This window comes from Vidua chalybeata, chromosome 5 (genome assembly GCF_026979565.1).
Source record: "Vidua chalybeata isolate OUT-0048 chromosome 5, bVidCha1 merged haplotype, whole genome shotgun sequence".
Classification (NCBI taxonomy): domain Eukaryota; kingdom Metazoa; phylum Chordata; class Aves; order Passeriformes; family Viduidae; genus Vidua; species Vidua chalybeata.
In genome coordinates this window covers 11,697,753-11,717,738 of record NC_071534.1, presented here as the reverse complement: position 1 = coordinate 11,717,738, position 19,986 = coordinate 11,697,753, and the positions used below count along the sequence as shown (strand labels likewise).

At 36.0% G+C, this 19,986-nt stretch overlaps 2 protein-coding genes across 10 annotated transcripts in view; one reads left to right on the top strand and one right to left on the bottom strand.

Moving 5' to 3' along the window:
• CEP290 (centrosomal protein 290) overlaps positions 1 to 12,925 on the top strand; it is a 49,551-nt gene extending 36,626 nt beyond the window's left edge. For 4 of the 7 annotated variants that reach the window (XM_053942141.1, XM_053942140.1, XM_053942137.1 and 1 more), the window contains 13 exons: positions 637 to 792; positions 1,395 to 1,518; positions 2,082 to 2,732; positions 3,764 to 3,892; positions 4,176 to 4,262; positions 5,885 to 6,049; positions 6,379 to 6,501; positions 6,806 to 6,966; positions 8,683 to 8,824; positions 10,507 to 10,580; positions 10,732 to 10,835; positions 11,658 to 11,761; positions 12,051 to 12,925. In XM_053942141.1, coding sequence (XP_053798116.1) covers positions 637 to 792; positions 1,395 to 1,518; positions 2,082 to 2,732; positions 3,764 to 3,892; positions 4,176 to 4,262; positions 5,885 to 6,049; positions 6,379 to 6,501; positions 6,806 to 6,966; positions 8,683 to 8,824; positions 10,507 to 10,580; positions 10,732 to 10,835; positions 11,658 to 11,761; positions 12,051 to 12,236 — 2,206 coding nt within the window. In that variant the 3' untranslated portion in view covers positions 12,237 to 12,925. Of the gene's footprint in view, positions 1 to 636; positions 793 to 1,394; positions 1,519 to 2,081; positions 2,733 to 3,763; positions 3,893 to 4,175; positions 4,263 to 5,884; positions 6,050 to 6,378; positions 6,502 to 6,805; positions 6,967 to 8,682; positions 8,825 to 10,506; positions 10,581 to 10,731; positions 10,836 to 11,657; positions 11,762 to 12,050 lie in introns of those variants that run through there. The other 3 variants (XM_053942144.1, XM_053942142.1, XM_053942143.1) reach the window with 3 other exon arrangements.
• An 825-nt stretch (positions 12,926 to 13,750) lies between these two features.
• C5H12orf29 (chromosome 5 C12orf29 homolog) lies at positions 13,751 to 19,914 on the bottom strand. Of its 3 annotated transcripts, none has more exons than XM_053942145.1 (7): positions 19,770 to 19,914; positions 17,846 to 17,963; positions 17,119 to 17,214; positions 16,613 to 16,729; positions 16,048 to 16,242; positions 14,772 to 14,941; positions 13,751 to 14,206 (listed from the first exon to the last, which is right to left on the bottom strand). In XM_053942145.1, the coding sequence occupies exons 1-7, from the start codon at positions 19,857 to 19,859 to the stop codon at positions 13,934 to 13,936; spliced, it is 1,059 nt and encodes a 352-aa protein (XP_053798120.1). In that variant the 5' UTR covers positions 19,860 to 19,914; the 3' UTR covers positions 13,751 to 13,933. The 3 variants fall into 3 exon arrangements, with proteins under 3 accessions (XP_053798120.1, XP_053798122.1, XP_053798121.1); XM_053942147.1 differs by having other exon boundaries at positions 19,806 to 19,912; XM_053942146.1 differs by lacking the exon at positions 19,770 to 19,914 and adding an exon at positions 19,015 to 19,135.
• Between the last annotated feature and the right edge of the window lie 72 nt (positions 19,915 to 19,986).

The window sequence follows — 19,986 nt, the reverse complement described above, 5'->3', positions numbered from 1 at the left end:
CTACCTTTATTAGAAGAAAATGTCTCGAGATAAAATTAATTTAAGTTCTTTATTATGCTTCCTGGTTTAGTATTCTATGATTCCCATAAAACAAATAACACCTTTATGAAGACAGGCTATTTCTCACAGTGGTGTTATTTAACCAGGTTGCTAGGACTGTAGTGTTACTGCAGTAATGACAGTTCTAGGATTATGAGTTGGAAGCCTTTTCAGGACACAACCATATGTCCATACGCTCTGCAGATGTTTACTTCAGTGAAGCAGTGGCAAAATTTTACTGATAAAAGATGTGGTGGTGATTGTAGATGTTATTAAACTGTGATTTGAAACAGCTTCAAAATAGCTCTTATTCTTAGCAAGCCTTGCCTGAATTTCACATAGAACAATGCAAGACCAACAAGTGGCTTATGACATGCATGATACTGACTTAATGTCCATTGGGTTTTTTTTGGGTTTTGAGTTGAGATTTTGGTAAGGCTTTAGTGTCTGTAGAGTAACCTTATTAAATGGAAAAGGGAGTGTGGTTCAGTGAGCAGATAAAATGCAAATGTGATTCTTCAAGACAGAAAATATTTTCTCCTCAAGAAAGCAGCTTAGCAAATAAGCTTTAAAATGTAAATTTACTGGATGTTGCAGGAGTGAAAAAGAGAAAATTACTCTGCAGAAGAAACTGAAAACTACTGGTGTCACCGTTGACCGTGTTGTTGGAGTAAGAGCCACAGAAACTGAAAAAGAAGTGGAAGAACTAAGAAAACGGAATCTAGAGTTAGAAAATGAAGTTGCACACTTGAGGTGAGAGACTTTTTAAAAGATTATAAAAAGTGAGAAACCTAAACTAGTAAAAAAATATGTGGAATGAGATAGTCTCTAATAAGCAAACTGTAATTCAAGAAGGAAAAAAAGAAACAGGAATTTTAAAATTTCTTCTTAGAGTCCATGATAAGCAAACTTAAAAGTATTTGGGAGCAGTTGTACATGTTCAGAGAATATAAAGCATTGGTTCATTATTCTAAAAAGCTAAATAATATGAAAAACATATGGCTTCTATTGTGAAAAAATTTAACTACAGTTTAGAGTTGGTGAAAGTTACTGGAATTGCTAAGTGCAGTTGAGAAGTGCTTAACCAGTGTGTCCACTATCACAGTGGATGATGTACCTGAGTAATAGAGACTGTATACATCTGAAAAGAGCAGATTCCTTTTGCCAAAGCAGATATCTTCCATTCATTGGGACTAGTTGAAATATGGCCAACGTTGATTCAGAATAACTAGCTTAGAAACACTTGGAAAATCCAGTGGAAAAATCCAGAATTTCACTGGGCTTTTACATTAAGGGATGTTTGTCTGCATTAATAGCCATTTGTTTGTTTTGGCTTGACTCATTTTTTGATGTAGAACACTGCAAGCAATCCCACGAGACACTGTTGTAGAAGATTTACACTTCAAAAATCAATACCTCCAGGAAAAGCTTCATGCATTGCAGAGACAATGTTCAAGAGAGACGTTTTTGAAACCCTCGGTAAGTTAATTATGTAACCATATTACATAGAATACTACTTATGAAAAGTATTTGTTTTCTATTTGGTATTCTATGTCATTTAGCTGGTTTTATTTAAATGACAGTATCCTACAGCAGGGTATGATAAACTCAGCTTTTAGTGGTTTTAAAAAAACCCAACAAACCAAAAACCACAAAAAACCTCCAAATCCCCAAACTTAGTTTCTGTGTCCTACAGGTAGAAGCTGGAATATTCAGCATCCTAGCATATTTGGAGAAACAAGGAAAATATCTTTTTAAATATGAGTCTGCAACTGAGAGACTGCTTTTATATTATATAGTGATTAAAAATTAAGGATGCACAGAGTTTGGGGAAATACTGAGTTTCATTTCAGTTGCATTAGGTGTTTTTGTCCCACTTTGATTTTTACAAGGCTGCTTACAATGCAAATGTTGCATTATTAAGTTTTCTTAATCTTTCAAGAATAGACTTAACAGTACATTCTTGTTTCCTTTATTTCCTGTTTTCTTTTACTGTGTTCTGCTTTTCTTTCACGCTTCACTCTGTCTTCAACTTGACTCAGAATACATGTGACCAAACTGAACTGACCAAGTCTGTTCCTATCACTGTCAGTAAACAAAAGTATCTGAATTTCCTTCACAAGAAATCTATCTCAAATAGGGCTGAAATCAAACATCAGACAAATAATGCAGTTACTGATGGCAGTGAAGTAGATGAGGACACAAACATGCAAACATGCATTGTGTCTAATGAAGGCCAGGAGGCTGCTGCAGATGTAAGCAGAGAAGTGTCTCCTGAAGACCACCCTGAAGATAGTGAGAAATGCAAGGACACAGAGATTTCTAGGGAAGGACTGAAAACCAAAATTATAGCTGAAGCTGGTAAAGAGAACTGTGGTGAAAAAGAAGAAAATATAACACAGGCTGAAAATGGAAGAGTTAATGAGAAATGTGAAGAAGAAGAGAGAAAGCAAGAAATCTTCAAGCAATCAAATGTGGATGAAGAAGAATGTGTAGAGGAGCCTGATACTGAAAAAATGAGCTGCAATCAGTCTGATTCAGGGGAACCTCCTAATCAAGCTAATGACTGTGAAGCAGAGAAAATAAATATGAATAATGAAATGAATCAACACACTGCAGAGAATAAACAGGAAAATGACCAGAGCTGTGCAGAAGGGGTTGAAACTACCCCAGAATTTGGTGAAATGCCTGAGGTTTGATACTGTAGTGGCCCTCTAGCATTTCTTTAGTACAAATGATGTAGAAATAGAATAGTTTTATCTTGATAAAGCAGTGCTTTCTATGTATGGTCTGCAGGTGTATTGAAGTACTTACCAAGTGGTCCATAAAGCAAACCTTATACTTTCATAATAGCATGCATGTCAGCTTGCAAGTAAGCTACTGTCAATTCTAAAATTTTGATCCGGAGAGTTTACAAATAACCCTAAAGATACATGGAGCTAATTGATATCCTTCATTCTTTAAGAGACTGATATATTATTATTTACACTAAAAAAAAAAATAAAAGCTTTAATGAAACAGATACTTGATTGCTCTAATTAGTGATAAAGTAATGAATCATACAGTTCATTCTCAAATTACATAAGTAAAAAACATTGATTATTAAATTATTAAAAGGTTTTACTCTTTACTAGTCAGGTATAATAATTTACTGTATCACTTTGCTTTCAGTTGGCACTATTAACTATGCAGAGCTGTCTTTGTGTAGTTGAAATCACTATCCTCCATGGATAAAGACTTAAGATTTTGGGAACTAACAGATTCAATGAGAGATACATACTACTATTCCTGGCTTGCTCTCTGATCTGTTTGACATAATTGAAATTTGTTATGACATATGTACTACTTAAAAAACTACCAGAGTATGCCCTTAAAATGAGGTGCTGTTCCCAGGTACAGTGTCACACCCATTCAGTAACTTCTTTATCTTTTAGTCTTTGAGATTTACTTCTACAGAATAATTTGAGAAGTAATTTTGGTTTGACAAAATTTTCACTGATTTATACTGATTTGTAAACTTTCCTTAAAGGTTAAGTAAGTTTAAAAAATGGAGGAGAAGGTGGTAAAATCAAAGCAGATTAGATTAAAACTGGTAATAATACTTTCTCTTTTAATTTCTGTGAAAAATACTAGTTTCCTGTTGCTCTTAATCAACTACAACTGATAGTTGTATTGAATTAGTACATTACCACTTAATAATAATTTTTCCCCCTCTTTTCTCAAGACATCAGGAATAGGATCAAGTGATCAGTATCGAAGAGAACAAGAAAAGGAAAATTTAAGATTGTCATCTGAAAACATTGAGCTAAGATTTCAGCTAGAGCAGGCCAATAAAGATTTGCCAAGACTAAAGGTAACATCTTCTTACTTTAGTCCCTTTTACTCTCACACTGGCCAGGGAATTGCTTAAGAAGAAATGGATATTTTTTCTGTACATACTGTAAATTTTCCATGTTTTTACAGACAATGAGAAGGTGGAATAGCTGGTGGAAATAGTGGAAAATGTCATTGAGATAAGAAATGGCTTTCTCTTAAATTTTTCAAAGTAAAACCATTGTAATTTTATTCACTAGTTTTTCATTTCAATTTGAGATGTAAGTTGCTGATTACTCTTTTTTTTTTTTTGTTGTTTGTAGGACCAAGTAGATGACTTAAAAGAAATGTGTGAACTTCTCAAAAAAGAGAAAGCAGAAGCTGAACGAAAGCTGAGCATCATTAGAGGGGTGAGTATTATAACAGCACTTTCATCATAAGTAAATGAAAAAAAATACCAAAAAAAAGCTAAGTATTATTGGAGCAAAATAATTTGGAATCAACCAAAACCAAACATGAATTGGTCTTGTTTATTTTATTGACAAAATGCTATAATTAATTAATGACATTAAGTTAACAGGACCGTTAGAATGACTAGAGCTAAACTATTAAATATTTGCACTATCATGGCCTTATTTTGTCATTTGGATTAGTTACCTTCAGAAGCATATTTGTACAATAAATTGCAGTTACAGCCATAATAATGAAAATAATATTTATGTATTTATGTAAATTATTTGATGCAGATGTAGAAAGGCTAAGTACTGATAGTGAAGGTTTTTGTTTGTTGTACTATGGACACATTTAAATTTTACCCTAGCTGAATAGAACAATATTTCCAAAGTTAAAGGGAAAAAAGTACTCAGCAGTGTGTCTCCTGCTGTTCACTTATCAAACTATTTGTGTGACCTTCTAGAGAAAGCTGAACTAATAAAAAGCTCCTAAGTGACTTTGTAGCTCTTTGTAGCTCAGTATACAAGGAGAATTGAGTTCTGCTTCTGCATACCTGGAAAAGATCAGATATTTTTCATTCTTTTACTCATGCTTTGCATGGACTGCTTGTGTACCTGTCTCTCTTATGCAGTGGTATTCTTGGACAAGAAAATTCAGTTTATACAACTGATTCACGCAAAAGTTCTGAGGAGAAAGCAAATTCTGCATCTTTCTCCATTCACAGGAAGCAAGATGTGGCAGGTTTTTCTTTAACTCTACTGTGTACCAACACATACCTCCTAATCCCTCCAGTTATTTTAGAGAAGAAAAATAAATAGTTTTACTCCTTAAATTTGGTCACTATATACATTTATGTTGAAGTCCAGAGAGTAAAATCCTCCCCATTTTCCTTATGAGGTACCTTATGGCCTGAGAACTAGAATCAGCAGCATCTTTTCATTAGAAAATCAACAGATTTTCTAACTCATTAATTAATGTAGTGAAAGAAGAAAAATAGAGAAATTACAAGATTTTCCCCCACATTTATTTATTTATCATTTTGCAAGAAGAATATATTCCTTTGGAAAGGGAGATCTACTTATGCTTTAATATATAGTTCTTCTGTCACTTTAAGTTCAGGAGAAGAAGGGTTGCTAAAAAAGGGCCCTCTTTTCTTCCCTCAAGCTCCCAGCCCAGCATTTTTCCCCAACAGTAATTGCATGGTCTGTTGGATTGGGGAATTTTTCTACAAGAAAAGCTAAATAAATTAAGTAGTTCTTTGATTTATTTTCCTACTGTTTCAGTTTGGTTGACGAGTATAGCAGATTTTGAGACTTAACTGCAGCTCTTTAGGGTAACGTAGAAAATGAAGAAGTTGATTTGTTGACTTGGGGAATTAATAACATTAAAACATTAGATGTTTTGGAGAGGTAAGTATGCTAGAAATTCTAGGGTTCAAGTCATATCAAAATAAAGCATCTTTTTTCCTATAAATATGAATTGCAATGGGAAAATAAGAATAAAGTAAGATTTGGAGTGTCTCAGAATGTTAAGATGAACTATTTGCTCACTTTTACTTTTTTCATTCCCCCTTCTGAAGGCTGGTAGAAGTGGAAAGACAGTCTCAGAACTGGAAAAAACAATTGGCTTGATGAAAAAGGTTGTAGAGAGAGTCCAAAGAGAAAATGAAGAACTGAAAAAAGCTCCAGCTGTGGTTTCTAATGAGAAATTACTTGGTCTTGAGCAGGAAAATGAGAGGCTAAAGGTATAGATTTATCTCTAGTAACTATATTTCAGTAACAGTTTATATGCAAGTTAGTAACAAAATGGAGTAGTAAGCCTGTTGATGATGATTAGCACAAACCTGTTTTGAAAATGCCAGATATGAAATATGTAGAACAGAAAGGCAAGACTTCATTTTAGCATAACATACTGCACAGTTTAAGGTACTTTGTATCTTAAGGATATATTTAATTATGTGATAAAATGTTCACTGTTCTAAGTAGCTGTAACTATGCTGTGCTTTAAAAATGGAAATCTGAAATTTTCTTCTAAGTAATGTAAATGTGTTTTAACAAACTGTTTGATCTTTAGTCTGAAATGGAAAAAACAAAACTTGATCTGGAGGGCCAGCTGAATGTGCGTTATGAATCTAAAACCAAAGGAATGGAAAAACTCATTACTGAAAATGAGAGACTACGTAAAGAACTGAAAAAGGTATGATCATTTTAATGCATCCCTTTATTTCCAGTAGGCACTAGTTATGGTAAGTATGTGGTTTTTATTTTTCTTAATGGTTGATATAACACTGATATTGCCATGACAGATTTATTTCACTGTATGTGGAGAGGAGATATCCAAGGACCAGCCCAAGATCAAATCTGGAAGTTGTAGCGCTAGTAGTCTTGGATGCAGTGTTCCTCTAGATTAGCACTGACCCTATCTCACTGTCATTTGATATAATACCATGCTTGATGTGAGGTTAAGTATTCCATAAAGCTTTGCTTTTAATGAATAATAGGAAGCTGGCAATGGAGAGAAGCTACGGATAGAGAAGAATAATTTGGAGATATTAAATGGGAAGTTAAATGTACAGCTGGAGGAAACCATTAAGAAGCTAAATTTGGCTGAGAGCCAATTTGATGGAGCTGATAGCAGAAACTGGAAGTCCATTGTAACAAGGTAGGAATTGAGAATGTAATAAGAGGACAGAAAAATGATACAATGCTCATGCTATTAAGATAAATAAACAACCTGTGTCCTGCGTAAGGACAGCAGAGAGCAAATTTTTGCTAAGAAATACTTAGTCTGGACTCCTGGATGACTTCAGGGTGAAATAAGTTGATGTACTGATCTTTACTCTTTAATATATACTTTAAACAAATAAATATATAATTTAAATAAATATTATTTAAATGAATAAATAAATAAATACTTTAAAGTACCCTTTAATAAACAGAAATGGAAGGTATCTACAAAATCTGGCAGTAAACTTATTAGGGCATAAAATCAGCTGGACAGAAGAGAGACTTGTTTAATTTCATCTTGAGTCTGTTGATGTCCAAGATTTTACTCCCTTCCCGGTCTTGCACTCCCACAGGACCCCTTGGGGAGTCTAGTGCTACTCTGACATATTGCTGAGCTGTTTCTTCATTGAGACTTCAGAAAGCCATTTGTTTTTTTTTAACCTTCCCCTGGACTATCCAGTGAGGTAAAATGTCTCTATGCAAGGCCCAACGGCTGCCATAATTTGTCTAAGGAAGGAGGGGAAAACCGACTGCAGGACAGGACGGAGGTAGCTAATGGCCACAGCAGAGAGAGAATATGAGCGTGCAGTGAAGATGGTAGGCCCTTAACAGCTGGCATATCAGCTCAGCAGTATTCATACATTTATTCTTTTTGTTCATCTCTTTTGAGAAACATTTCTACTTGGTTCTATTTAGTTGAAAGATACATAGTTGTGTATAGGTACAAAATACACGGTCATGTGTAATTGTATTTGCCCGTTTCAACTCATGTGAATAAAACCTTCTATTTGCATTTACTTTAACATTCATTTAAAGTAAGTTAATAACATAACAACCTTACTAACCTAGAGAAGCTGCTTGGGGAACTTTAACATACAATCCACCTCACCAGCACATCTACCAATGCATATACATGGTAACAACAGTAAGCGTTTCATAGGGCAGACAAAGGGGTGTCATCCCAGTGACCCTTCAGAAGACTCTGTCAGGTAGCAAGGTGTTGGACACTGCATTGCTATCAGAAAATCCAGATGGATTCAGATGGGAAACTGGGCTACGTGACCTCTGGAGGTACCTTACAACATTTCAAATTCTACACAAACCTTTTTGTAGCCTCAAAGCAAAATGGAATCTTCCTCAGACTGCTCTTCCTCCAGGGTAAACAATTTACTGCAGAATAGTTTTGGCCTTGGAGTCTTCATCTTCTTCATCTGTATTAGTCCTTTTCTCAGTACATTTTCCATAAATTACTAAATCATTAAAAAATACTTTCAAAGGTATAACACTGAAGTAAGGTCCAACTAGCGTACATATTGCATCAGTAATATGGATCCTTTTAGCAGCAGGTGTTTGGGGTTTATGTGCACTAGCATAAAAACATTCCTGTCCCCTTTTAATAAAATGTAGACACAAAAAGAGAACCACAGAAGTGTAATATCTAGAAAAGTATTTATTTATTCTAGGATTACAGATGTGTTTCTTATTATGTATCTTTCAGCAAAATAAGGTCACTGGTTCTTTCAAGGCCAATGCCCCAAACATATTTTAGGGTGTATTTTACAGCATTTATTCTCCTAAAGATATTTTAATCTCTGTTTCTGCATAAATGTTAACTTTTGCTCTTATTTTTTCTAAATAAAAATACTGCCAGAATGCACGAAACTAAGTTGAAGGAAATGGAAATAGATATTGCTAAAAAAAACCAAAGCATTTCTAACCTTAAAAGGCTACTTCAGGAAGCAACAGAACGTGAACACAATGCTGATAAAAATTTACAAGATCTAAAAGAACAAGTGAGTAAAATTTAGCTAGATAACTCTGAAAATAGAATGCTTAATTTGTCTTTGTAATGTCTGTAGTGGCAGAATACTTGGTTTTTCTCCAAACCTTTATTTTATAGGTTTTTATTTCAGTCATAGTTGCTATATTACATATTTTAGCCAATTAATGAGGTTTACCACACATTATCAATATATATTCTTGACTTGCAGTCTGAGGAAAACTATTATTTTTCTACTGTGTTCTTCTATAGGGTTTTTTTCTTATAGTTTCAGTGATGACATGAAACCCTGTAGAAAGATACTTCAAAAGGTCTTACAATCTTTCTAGCTTATACTGCAGTGAGGTTGCTGCAGAGACTTCCCTATTCCCTCCAGTCAGTTGTTTTTTTTTTTTGCGGGGGGGGGGGCAGGAGAGTATTCAGTTCGCTATCCTGAACAGGATCCTCATTTCTGTTTCCAGTCTGGCCTCTTACATGCAGACTCCAGTAGTCCTACAAGTACTACTGTACATGTGGAAGAGTTAATGAATTTTGAACTCAGGTTACCTTTGAACAGGTGTATCACATTTTCACTTTTAGAGTACAGAGGTGCAGTCCTAGCATTGCACCCACATCAGCTTTCATCTTCTCATTTATTTATATGCAGATGATTTTCTTCCCCAAGCACCTTGTACTGACTCTTTTCAGTGAAAGGTATCAAATACAAAACTTCCAATTTGGGAAGTCATATATATATTATGTAAGGAAGTAGATGTGTTCAGTAAATAGAACTTGGAATTGATTCCTGTAAAACAATTACTCTGGTAGTTTTTCCCTGTTTTTCCTTTTCTAACATCAGTGTTAGTAGCATGAAGTATATACCAGCAGCAAATTTAACACAGAGATAGAAGTCTTTTATTTTGTGATATTTCTCTGGGAGCAATACACTTTCCAGTTTTTCATGTCTCAAGTACTGATGAAGGGACGAGATCAAAGTTAACTACATTTCAAAAAACAGAGCCTGATTGTGTAAAACAAAGAAATCCAAATCCTTACCGTGTTTGGTAGTAACAGAACAAAAACATATCATTGCCAGTAGCCTCATGCAAGTTCATGAACTGTCACTGCATTTATTAACTGTATATAATCACTTATTTAAACCACTATTGTGCTCCTGCATCTTAACCAGGTGTCTCTTTCAGAGGCTCCCTCCCTCTCTGGTCAGGGACCTCTTCTAACTTAACTGCAGGTCACCTCTAGGCAGTGTACCCTCATTGGGGTTGTCATTGCAAAATCACAGGGTTTTCATGCAGTCTTTCAAAATGAACTGGGACAACCAGGTATGCAAATAAGCACATCAATAATATTTTTAAAGCATTTAAATTATTTAGGCATATCAATTCCTTATGCATATGTATACTCTATGTTGGTGTAGCTATGTATCCAGCTGTCTTTGTCTAAATACTTATTTCTTAACCCTTCATGAAATACATAGCAATGATCTTTACTAACTTTGGAAAGGCTATCAAGAATGAGCTTTGTGTGTAAAAACTGTACAGGAACAATATTTTTTTTTCCTGATAGCTTAATGTTTGGTTACATCCTTTGTATTATTTTCATTCTTTTTTTAATCTTGTGTTCAAGAGAACTCTATCTGAACTGCATTGCCATGGATATTGTTCTCAAGAATAAAACTTCCTTAATTTTTCTTTTAAGATTGAGCATCTTAAACATCATCCTGAAGGTGCAGGGACAGAGCAAAACATCATCAAGGAGCTTCAGCTTTTAAGGTAATGTACTTCTAAACTAACTAAACACCTCAGCAAATATACATGAAATAAGAAGATCAGGAAACGGCCACTGCAATTTTCAGTTAAATATTTTATGTTTTAAAATATGTTAATAGTTAAAAAAAATCTAATTTTTTTTTTTATATTCTAGATTAACTAATGATCAATTAGAGAAAGAAAAAGCAGAACTAGTGCACCTGATGAAGGCTTGTAAGCATGAAAGACACACCTCTACAAGTGAAGGTCCTGCAGCTGGTAATAATTTTCAATACCTTAAAATAATGGTATTCTTGTATTTAGGGTCAAAACTACTTAATATTTGTGTGCAAAGTGATAATAAATCTACAGAATTATTTGAAGTAGATTAATGCTGAAGGAGTGTAAACCGAAGCAGATTAAGGTCTTGAATTTTTGAGTACATATACAAGCTTTTTGAAGAGAATTTTCAGTAAAAATCTCAATAATCAATTATTTTGAGCAACAGGCTATAAACTTTGTATGCTTTTCACCTCACAAGAAGGTGTGTAGTTCCTGCCTCTACTTGCTTTATTAAACTCAAAAGATTGTAAGATGTCGTTCATTCACTGAAATCCTCTTTCTTACACCTCTGACTTTGGGTTCCAAATGACTGTTTATTTCCAGTTACCAGCTCTGTGAAGGATTTAAGACCTAGCAGGCATCAGCAGAGCACTATGGAGCAGCACAGTGTCATATGACTGGAGGGAAAAAAAACGAAAACTGACCCTATTGAAATTATGAATATATGCAACAAGATCCTTACAGTATTTACAAATTTCCTGCATTTAATTCAGAGGATTTCTCAAGTTGTATTTCTCAAAGGTTTGCTAACAGACTGGCCACTGGGCTACTGCATTCAATCACAGGAACTAGACACCACTGCCTAACTGGTACAAGAACTAAGGAAAAGCCCAGGTGACTTTAATGTTTGGTGATCCCAATTGGTTTTATTTAACTGTTTCAGCTTTCAGGAGATGCAGAATTATTAAAACAAGATTATTTGTGCCATGGGTTTTCACTACTTAAAAATTTCATTTAAAAAAATCATTATTTTTGCAGGACATAATGAAACTGTAGAGGATAAAACTGACAAACTGCTGACAGAAATAGATGACCTCCAGTCACAACTGGAGGTTTCAGAGCTCGAAAAACAGAAACTAAAGGTGAGCTGCAAGGATCATCCTAGGCAAGATAATAAGCAAAACTATGGTTAGCTAAAAAGAGCTGTTTAATAGCTGAATTAATATTTAATGACAAAGTCTATTTTTAAACACTGTTTACAAAGCCTATTTTGTCTTTATGAAGGTACTGTTTATAGGTAGACCTTTTTGCTTCTAGACAAGATCATTATTCTCTTATCATATAATCGCTCAAGAAAAAGGCAAAAAAAGGTGTTGTGTGGTATTAACAAAGTTCTGGATAAAGGTGGTACTCCTTCATTCTTTTCAACAGGAAGAGACAAAAGAGCTGAGAAGAGAACTAGAAACCTATAATACTTCCTTTTTTGAAGAACTTGAGGATCTAAAATATAACTACAATGAAGAAGTAAAAAAAAATATTATCTTGGAAGAGAGACTGAAGCAGCTTTGTGAAGAGTCTGGCATTCAGGATAGTCCAAGCAACATTTCTGTTGATTAGGGTCGTGTTCAGTATCCTCCTCATCATTGATACAAAAAATAAAATAGTCTGTGTTTATCTTGGAATTATACAAGTCTCTTAAAGTTATATTAATTTGCACACACCTAAGAGTGCAGAATTGGATTATTCAACAGTTCATTGTCAGTATTTATATACAACAGTCAAAACAAGGGTGAGTTTTACCTCTCCCAGCTCCTGTGCAATACTATCTTTTAATTCAGAACAGTTAATTTGGGTAATAAGGTGTCAGGTGAAATTGAAACTTTGGGCTTCTCTTAAAAGTTAATAAACCTTTAAACTGTCAGCATACTAAGTATGCTAAATCCCAGATCATAATTTGCTCTTGTTGCCTTGTGCAACCATAATGTTTAACTCTGAACACCAGGATGAGTGTGCTGGTTATTTTTACCTGAATGTTAAAAAAATCCAAGAACAAAGAACTGAAAATGAGGCTATAATATTTCAGCCAAACCACTGGTATTTTGAACTCAGGATGAGTAGATGAGTATGCTGGTTATTTTTACCTCAATGTTAAAAAATCCAAGAACAAAAAACTGAAAATGAGGCTATAATATTTCAGCCAAACCACTGGTATTTTTGTACGTAACTTATTTTTCATTTTGTTTATTTTATATTGCTGGATGTATACTTTTGTAGCAGAGATGAAATAAAGCCAACTCAAATGATCATTCAGTCTCACCTTTATTATTTATATACCTTATCTTACTTAATATGCCTGTGATGAAGTTTCCAAATTGAGGAACAGTTGTAAATGGGAATTACTAAGCCAAGTCATGTTTCTTTCCACTTACTAGGCTCTCCAAAATAAAACTAGCGGATTTTCTATTATTTACTCTTTTTTGTCCTAAAACAGTGCAAATGCCTGTAGGATACAGGTTAACTGGGTTTTTAAATAATAGCATAATGCTGCAGATGTACAGTTAAATGATAACAGGAAGTTTTCCCCCGTAAGAAACTGTTACAACTTTAAAAAACATTGTCAAATTTTAGGACTAATTCTGGTCCCAACTGAAATATGTCTTTTTACTGTTAAGAAGCTTGATGCTAAGTCTCAAACCAACATACAACAGTGTCATAATAATTACATCTGTAGAAGCACAACCTATGTAACTTTTCCAGTTGATCGCACGCATTAGTGAAGCTTTTAGGACCAGCCAGTGGTAGAAAACATACTTCCTACACTTAATGCTAAACGTTTCCAGGAATATGTTCAAAAGTTAAGGATTTTTCATAAAATAACATGCTGGAAGCTAGATCTCTGCTCTGGCTGTCATATCTCTGTTATTTAAAATTAGTCATTTAGGATAAACTTAAAATGATACAGTATTACCTGGACTGTTGCCGAAGCTTGAAGAGTATTCATCATAAAGAATTCTGTGATAGACACAAGTAAGAGGAATGCAGGACATACAACAATTAACTTAAAAGAAAAAAATAATTTCAAGCATCAAACTGTCGCTGTTGAGGCAGGATGGGAACAGATTGACTCCAAGTCAGAAGGCAAGGAATGAACTGATTTATTTCAAATGCACTGCTCTGTATATAGAGAACACCATGCGGACTAATTTCATTTGTCTTAAAGTAAAAACATCTCACACCATTGGTGTGCAGTGAATGACGCACGGTAGCAGAACCTATCTTGTAAACAATGTGAACAACAATAGAGAGATAGTGAGTTATTTACATTCTTTCCCAACTGTTTCCCAGGCTCTTGCCTGGCTAGAAAACCCTCTCTTTTTCTCTCTGACTGAACTGAGAATATCCATATCAAATTTGATATCTTTGAGTCTGTCAAATCTTTGTCCATCCAACATTGAAAAATAGTGAAACAAACTCTTTGGTTCAAAGTCATAGTCATATTTAGTTCTATTAAAAGAAATTGCAACAGGCTGAGAATTCAGGTACGTCTCTGCAAGTGGCCAGGGTAAACCAAGATGGTGGCGATGAAGCTAAAAGAAAAGGAAAGAAGGTCACTTCGGCCATTTTGATAGAGTAGCGCAGCAATTCCCAGCTTGGAAGTGTGTGGGTGTCTGTGGATTCTGGGATCCTCTGCATCAGGGCACTTAAAACCATTAATTAGTTACCTCTATAACATGAACAACAACAAAGCACAAAAGGCAAACCAGAACCAAGGTGTCCTCCACAGTTTCAGAAATAATACAAACCTGCTAATTAACCAGAAATCACATTCTTATTAATAATACTTGTTCTATTAGTCAACATTAGGAGAACTTAATTTTTAAATAGAGGAATTAAGCTTTAAAATGAATGATTTCTATACAGAAGGGCACAAAAATATGTTCTCAATTACTTTATAAGTGTATTGGGAATGAAGAAGTTCAATATGTTATGTTGTTATTGTAGTGATTCAGTGGCTTTACTAATTGTACTGTCATCTCATCTGTTGGAGAACATTTACTGTTAAAGAATTTGGAAAAAAAAAGACAAAAAATACAGTACTTCACATTTTATGAATTCTTACAGTGCTTTCCACATGTCCATCCACATACTTACCTTGATTAAACACCCATCATAGCAGTGCCACACAATTCCTTCAACTTTACCCTCCATACAGCTTTCAAACCAAGACAGTATGTCATTTTGCTTCAAGGCAGGTGGATTCTTTATTTCAAATGCTCCATGTGGGACCAGAAGATGTACAGGGTGCTTCTTGCTTCCCAATCCTACGTTTAAAGAAACAAATACCTTTCTCCTAGTTACTGTGTCCTCTCTCTTTTGTTACTGCACACATCTTTAAAGCACTCTGTAAACTTCTATTAGATACCACAATATTGTCCCTGCCTTTAACAGAATAGTAATTACATTTTTAAGTATCAAATGCAGCTGTCTCTCCTCATATTTTAATTTATGTTTTTTAAAACCTCCTCCCCCTTTGTATAAAATAAACAACACAGATTTATACAGTTGTCTGTTTTTCCCGTTGTGGTCACCTCCCCAGTCACCATAAAGCTACCAGCTAAATCCTTCATGCTTCAGATCACAATCAATGGCACAAACACCTTAGTTCCTGAAAATCTGGTATATCATCTCATAAATACTTAAAACCGGGCTGTTAACTATTGCATTGCCTTTTCATGTTAACATAAATCTTCATTTAAGGACACAGCTATTAGAACTTTTTGTTGCAATTCTTGTACATACTGAGGAAATGCTTAGGACCAGGTAGGACTATTTTTCCTATCCATCCTTGCAAGTTATCCTAACAGCAAAGCACGGAAGTTAGAACTCACTTGTGCTCATATGTAAGTGGTTTCTCATTATAAGGCCTTTAAAGGAAGAAGCCACAACCAAAATTTAGCCTAAATTACATTTCTTAAAAAAATTCCTATTTCACAATTTAAAAATTGCAACTTGTGACTAACTTTAGGGGCTGCAAAAAATGGCTAAATAACGTTTTCTACTTCAATTCATCAAAAGAGCATGCAAAAAAAGTGAAGGCTCCAAGAAACAAACTTAAAAAAATTCTACCAGTATTTTAATAGTAATATTTACAACAGTTTTCCCAGCCAAAATATTTTTTGAAAGACAAAAAGCAATGCATTTTTATAGTAACTGAGGTTTAATAGACATAACTAGTCCCATGACAATTCAGCTTTCTAAGGTGAGTATTTCTGGGTGAGAGTTTCTTCAGCCAGCCCCTTCTCTCCTTTCTAAGAAGGTTGCTACTGGAAAACTCTTTTAAAAAACTTACACAAAGAAAATGCACTGATTTCCCTCAAAAATACCACTTAGGAAAAAAAGTATTTAAGAACAGACTATATAAACTTACCATATGGATTTGCATTGATATTAGTTCCAATAAGCTCCAATGTTTGTTCTAAAATTTCTGATAATGGCATGGGACTGATTTCCAGAAGCCCTGGCTCAGCATGGTGTTTCAATACCAGTGCTATTCCAGCCTCATAATTTACAACAGATGAGTGCCAGCAGTACTGCTTACTATTCTTCTCCACAGGCACCCAACCTATGAGAAAACACTACATTTTACCAAAGTACATATCTGATGTTAATTAAATGCATACTAGAAGCTGTTACATGCATTAAAAAAACCCTACAGTTAACTAAACAGAAGGAGTAAAAACTGTTGTATCTCAGAAGAATGCAAATGCGATAATTATGCCTTCAGCTGAAGGCCTCAAAGTTTGTACAGCAAACTGCAATTATTTCCATGTGTCAGAAGAACAAAGCCTTTCTGGATAGTGAATTAATGACATTACAATTTTATTTTTTCTGAATATGTTAACTACTATTTTTAACTCTGGAATTAATTGTAATTCAATTCAGAAATTCACACACACCTTTCCCCAGTTTTACCTGTGCTGCATCATAGGTACCTGGCATATGTCCATTTTCATCGGGCAAAGGATTGCCATTAGAGAACTCTATGTCCTTTGCTGGAATCCAGGTATCTGGAACAGGCTTGAAATCCTCTTCAATATTCCAAACAAATTCTAGACATAAATGCAACACTTTGGTTTTGGTAAACTGTTAACCAACTTTGTTTTAGTTGTCTTTCAATGCAATTATTAAAATACAATTGATCTAAACCTTGTTTTAGAGACAGTAGTCCCAGTTACTTTGTACAACCACCAACATCTGTCACACTCAAGTGGTTTACCATTAGGATAGGTTAAAGATGCATTTAGCCTTTAAGAAGTTTAAAGGTTCAAAGATTAGCATTAAAAATTTAGCTACGTATTCCAGTTCAAAGCTCTTCAATGTAAAGGGCGATGTTAAAAAAACTGGAGCACGATAACTGATTATTTCCCGTGTTAGCTTAGTTGTTTTTCTAACTGGTTAACTTACATTGCAAAAAAGAAGGAAAGATATCTTCACTAACCTTTGCAATCTCCCAATGAATACAAGAATTGTTTAAACCTTTTTTCACCTTGTTTGGTGGGTTTTCGATCCAACCTGGCCCATAGATAGGGTTGTCCTAGGAGTTTCCAAAGACAAAACCAGCACTTTACTGAGGTGACCATACCCTGCAGAGTACTGAAATCAACTACATAACAGGCAAGATAGGAATTCCCATTTGCCACTAGAGAAATTTTATAAGCAAAGCCATCCACTATTTAAATTCAAAGTACACTATGTGAATTTCCAAATCTATTTTAGACTCTATGTACAGTCCTGCCTAGCAGAATACAGAGTTTCCTTACAACTGAAGGGGAAGGCATGAGCCCCAGTGAGTCAATGAAGCACAGTCTTCTCACTTCCTCCCGACCTCTGTACTTCTATAAATCTACCCCAAGGAAATTAGACACTCTATTATACATGACCCAGTTTGCAAGGAAGACTTACTAATAGGAAGTTTAAAAACTGGAATAGTTCCTGGATGTTCATATTCACTTAAATCATATTTCATATGTTTTAGAAGGTAAGTGCTAGAACAACTATAGAAACACCTTTTAAGTCTATGGTAACTCTTACTTTGTGGTGAAGATGCTTAATAACACTTGAATTCATAACAGCTGTAGATAAATCGTACCAAAAACAGGTGAAAACCTAAGTAAAACGAGCTCTAGTCAGCATGAGAAATTTGCAAATGGATCTTCCTTTATTACCTTTATAGGTTGTTACATAACAGCAGGTTCCATCCACTTTTTCAGTAGGAACTGCATTGTGTACATCTGCCTCCAACGCCTTTCCAGTTATAGTGTCAGTTGCCAAAACTTTAAATGGCTGAAAAGAAGACAAGTGGCTATGTTACTTCCTTGCTCTCATAGAGATTCTTGCTCCTTTTACAACTGGCCTCTATATATCCAGCTCTTTAAGTATTACACATTATAGGGCTGATTTCTAATAGTTTCTTCAAAACTTGATAGTTTGCAAAGTACTCTAAGACAGAAGAACTAGGACAATCTGTTTGTAAAGTTTCTCCCTCTTTCCCATCCTTGATTATTATTTAGAGATCATTTTGCTTTCCACTTTAAACAGGGCATATAAACTAGAATGGTTCCAGTCAAACACAGCAACATTTTGAGATCCACCTTCTTGCATTAGGGTGGCAATAGAAATTCCTCCTGACTAGATCTCGCCAGCCTTCAGTTTGGAAATGGAAGTCAACAGCACCATGTTAGTGCAATATACAGAGCAGGTGTGCTTTTGCAAGGTAGCAAAAGCATCCTGGTATTAAACGCTTAGTATCACCAATGTCAGTTAAACACTTCTGCGCTTCCAAAAAGCAAAGAAATACATGATCCGTGGATCTCAAACAAACAGCCAACTAGTACAAACTTCTAGGACTTCAGTACAGCTTCTCTAACAGTTTCACTGCAAACATGCAATCAGTTGTGATTGGATTGAAATCTTTTTCTCTATAATCATCATACCTCCCTCATCTCTCCCCAGTCAACTTTGTCTTTTAATCTGGACTCTTTGTGCTAGCAAAACAAAGCAAGTCCTTGTCTTGCAGAAGTCTTGAAACAGAATGCGGAATTCATAAAATGAGAACCTGTGTGCTACGTGACATGACTGTTTCATATTATAAGATGTGTAACCATAACAAACAGCATATATGAAGATTACATTAAAAATTTCAGGGTGGTGACAAAACATTCTCATTGGTTTTACCACCCCCTTTCTTCCCTACCAGTCATAATCATGTTTTATCCTTGCCTGAACTTTAAAATCCAAAGCAAAAACCAAATCAAAGCAACAACAAAAAAATACAAAAAACCTAAACCAAAACCAACCAAACAAAAATAGCATGTGCCAGTTCCAGATCTATTACCCTGTTATGTTCTTCTGTGTGAAGAATCACCAGTGTAGGGAGGTACCCTTGTATTACCATTATTGAGATGGTTTAACTCTGAGTTGAACAATTATGCTACTGTTGTTTTGGCAACCATTTCAGCTCTTTCACCTGAAGCCAATCACCAATGGGAGAAGGTCACCCACAGTTGCATTCAATCTCACTACACAGCTGCTACTAAAATCAGGGAACACAAGCTGGAGGTCTGCAGCTAGGCAGGTGGGTGTGCCACCCCAATCTGTCCACATCTCACAGCCTCGTTCTTCTTCTGTCATAAGCCTGATATTCCAAAAAGAAAACAACAACAAAGTAAAAAACCAAAACCAAAAGGGATACAAGCTCGTTTTTCTTCCTAGGAGGCTCACAGGCGGCAATGGCGAGACGGTTTCACGCAGGCTCCCCGTGCGGTCATGCTGGAGTGGCCTTCACTTAGAAAAAGCAAACACAGCATCAGGGTGAACACCTGTACGCCAGGAAAAGCGTGGGGCTGAGCTGACACGGCACTCCGACGGGCCTTCTTCCCCGCATTTCAGCGGGAGAACCCTATGCAAGCCTCTCCCGTGAGGTTCTCTTAAATCTACAGCCGACCTTCTCGCCGCTCGGCCGTGGCTGGGGGCTCTGACACAGTCCGTGCTGTAGCAAGCCGCGGCCCAACGATTTCCCCTGGGCTCGGGCACGGGCCCAGCCCCACCTGCCCGGCCCCCATCCTCCCGTCCCGGTGCTGCCCCAGCCACCTGTCGCTCCCGCTTGGCCGAGGGCTCGTCCTTCACCTCGGTGACGAACAGACACGGCACCTTGCGCTGCACCGCACCCCGTCGCCTCATGGTCCGTCCCGGCCGCCCGCCGCCGCCTCGGCCTCGGCCTCGGCCGCCGCCGCCGCCGCCGCCGCCGCCGCCGTGCCTGCGCCCGCCCGCCCGCGCTGCGCCACGGGAAATGGAGTCCGCCGCGGCC

What these genes read in the sequence shown, in the direction of transcription:
- C5H12orf29 (XM_053942145.1), bottom strand. Translation starts at nt 19,859, where the DNA reads ATGAGGCGACGGGGTGCGGTGCAGCGCAAGGTGCCGTGTCTGTTCGTC. An exon ending in CGGCCAAGCGGGAGCGACAG is followed by an intron (nt 17,964 to 19,769) that starts GTGGCTGGGGCA and finishes TCTTCTTTTCAG; the next exon opens with CCATTTAAAGTTTTGGCAAC. An exon ending in TTCATTGGGAGATTGCAAAG is followed by an intron (nt 16,730 to 17,118) that starts GTTAGTGAAGAT and finishes ATTTATGTCTAG; the next exon opens with AATTTGTTTGGAATATTGAA.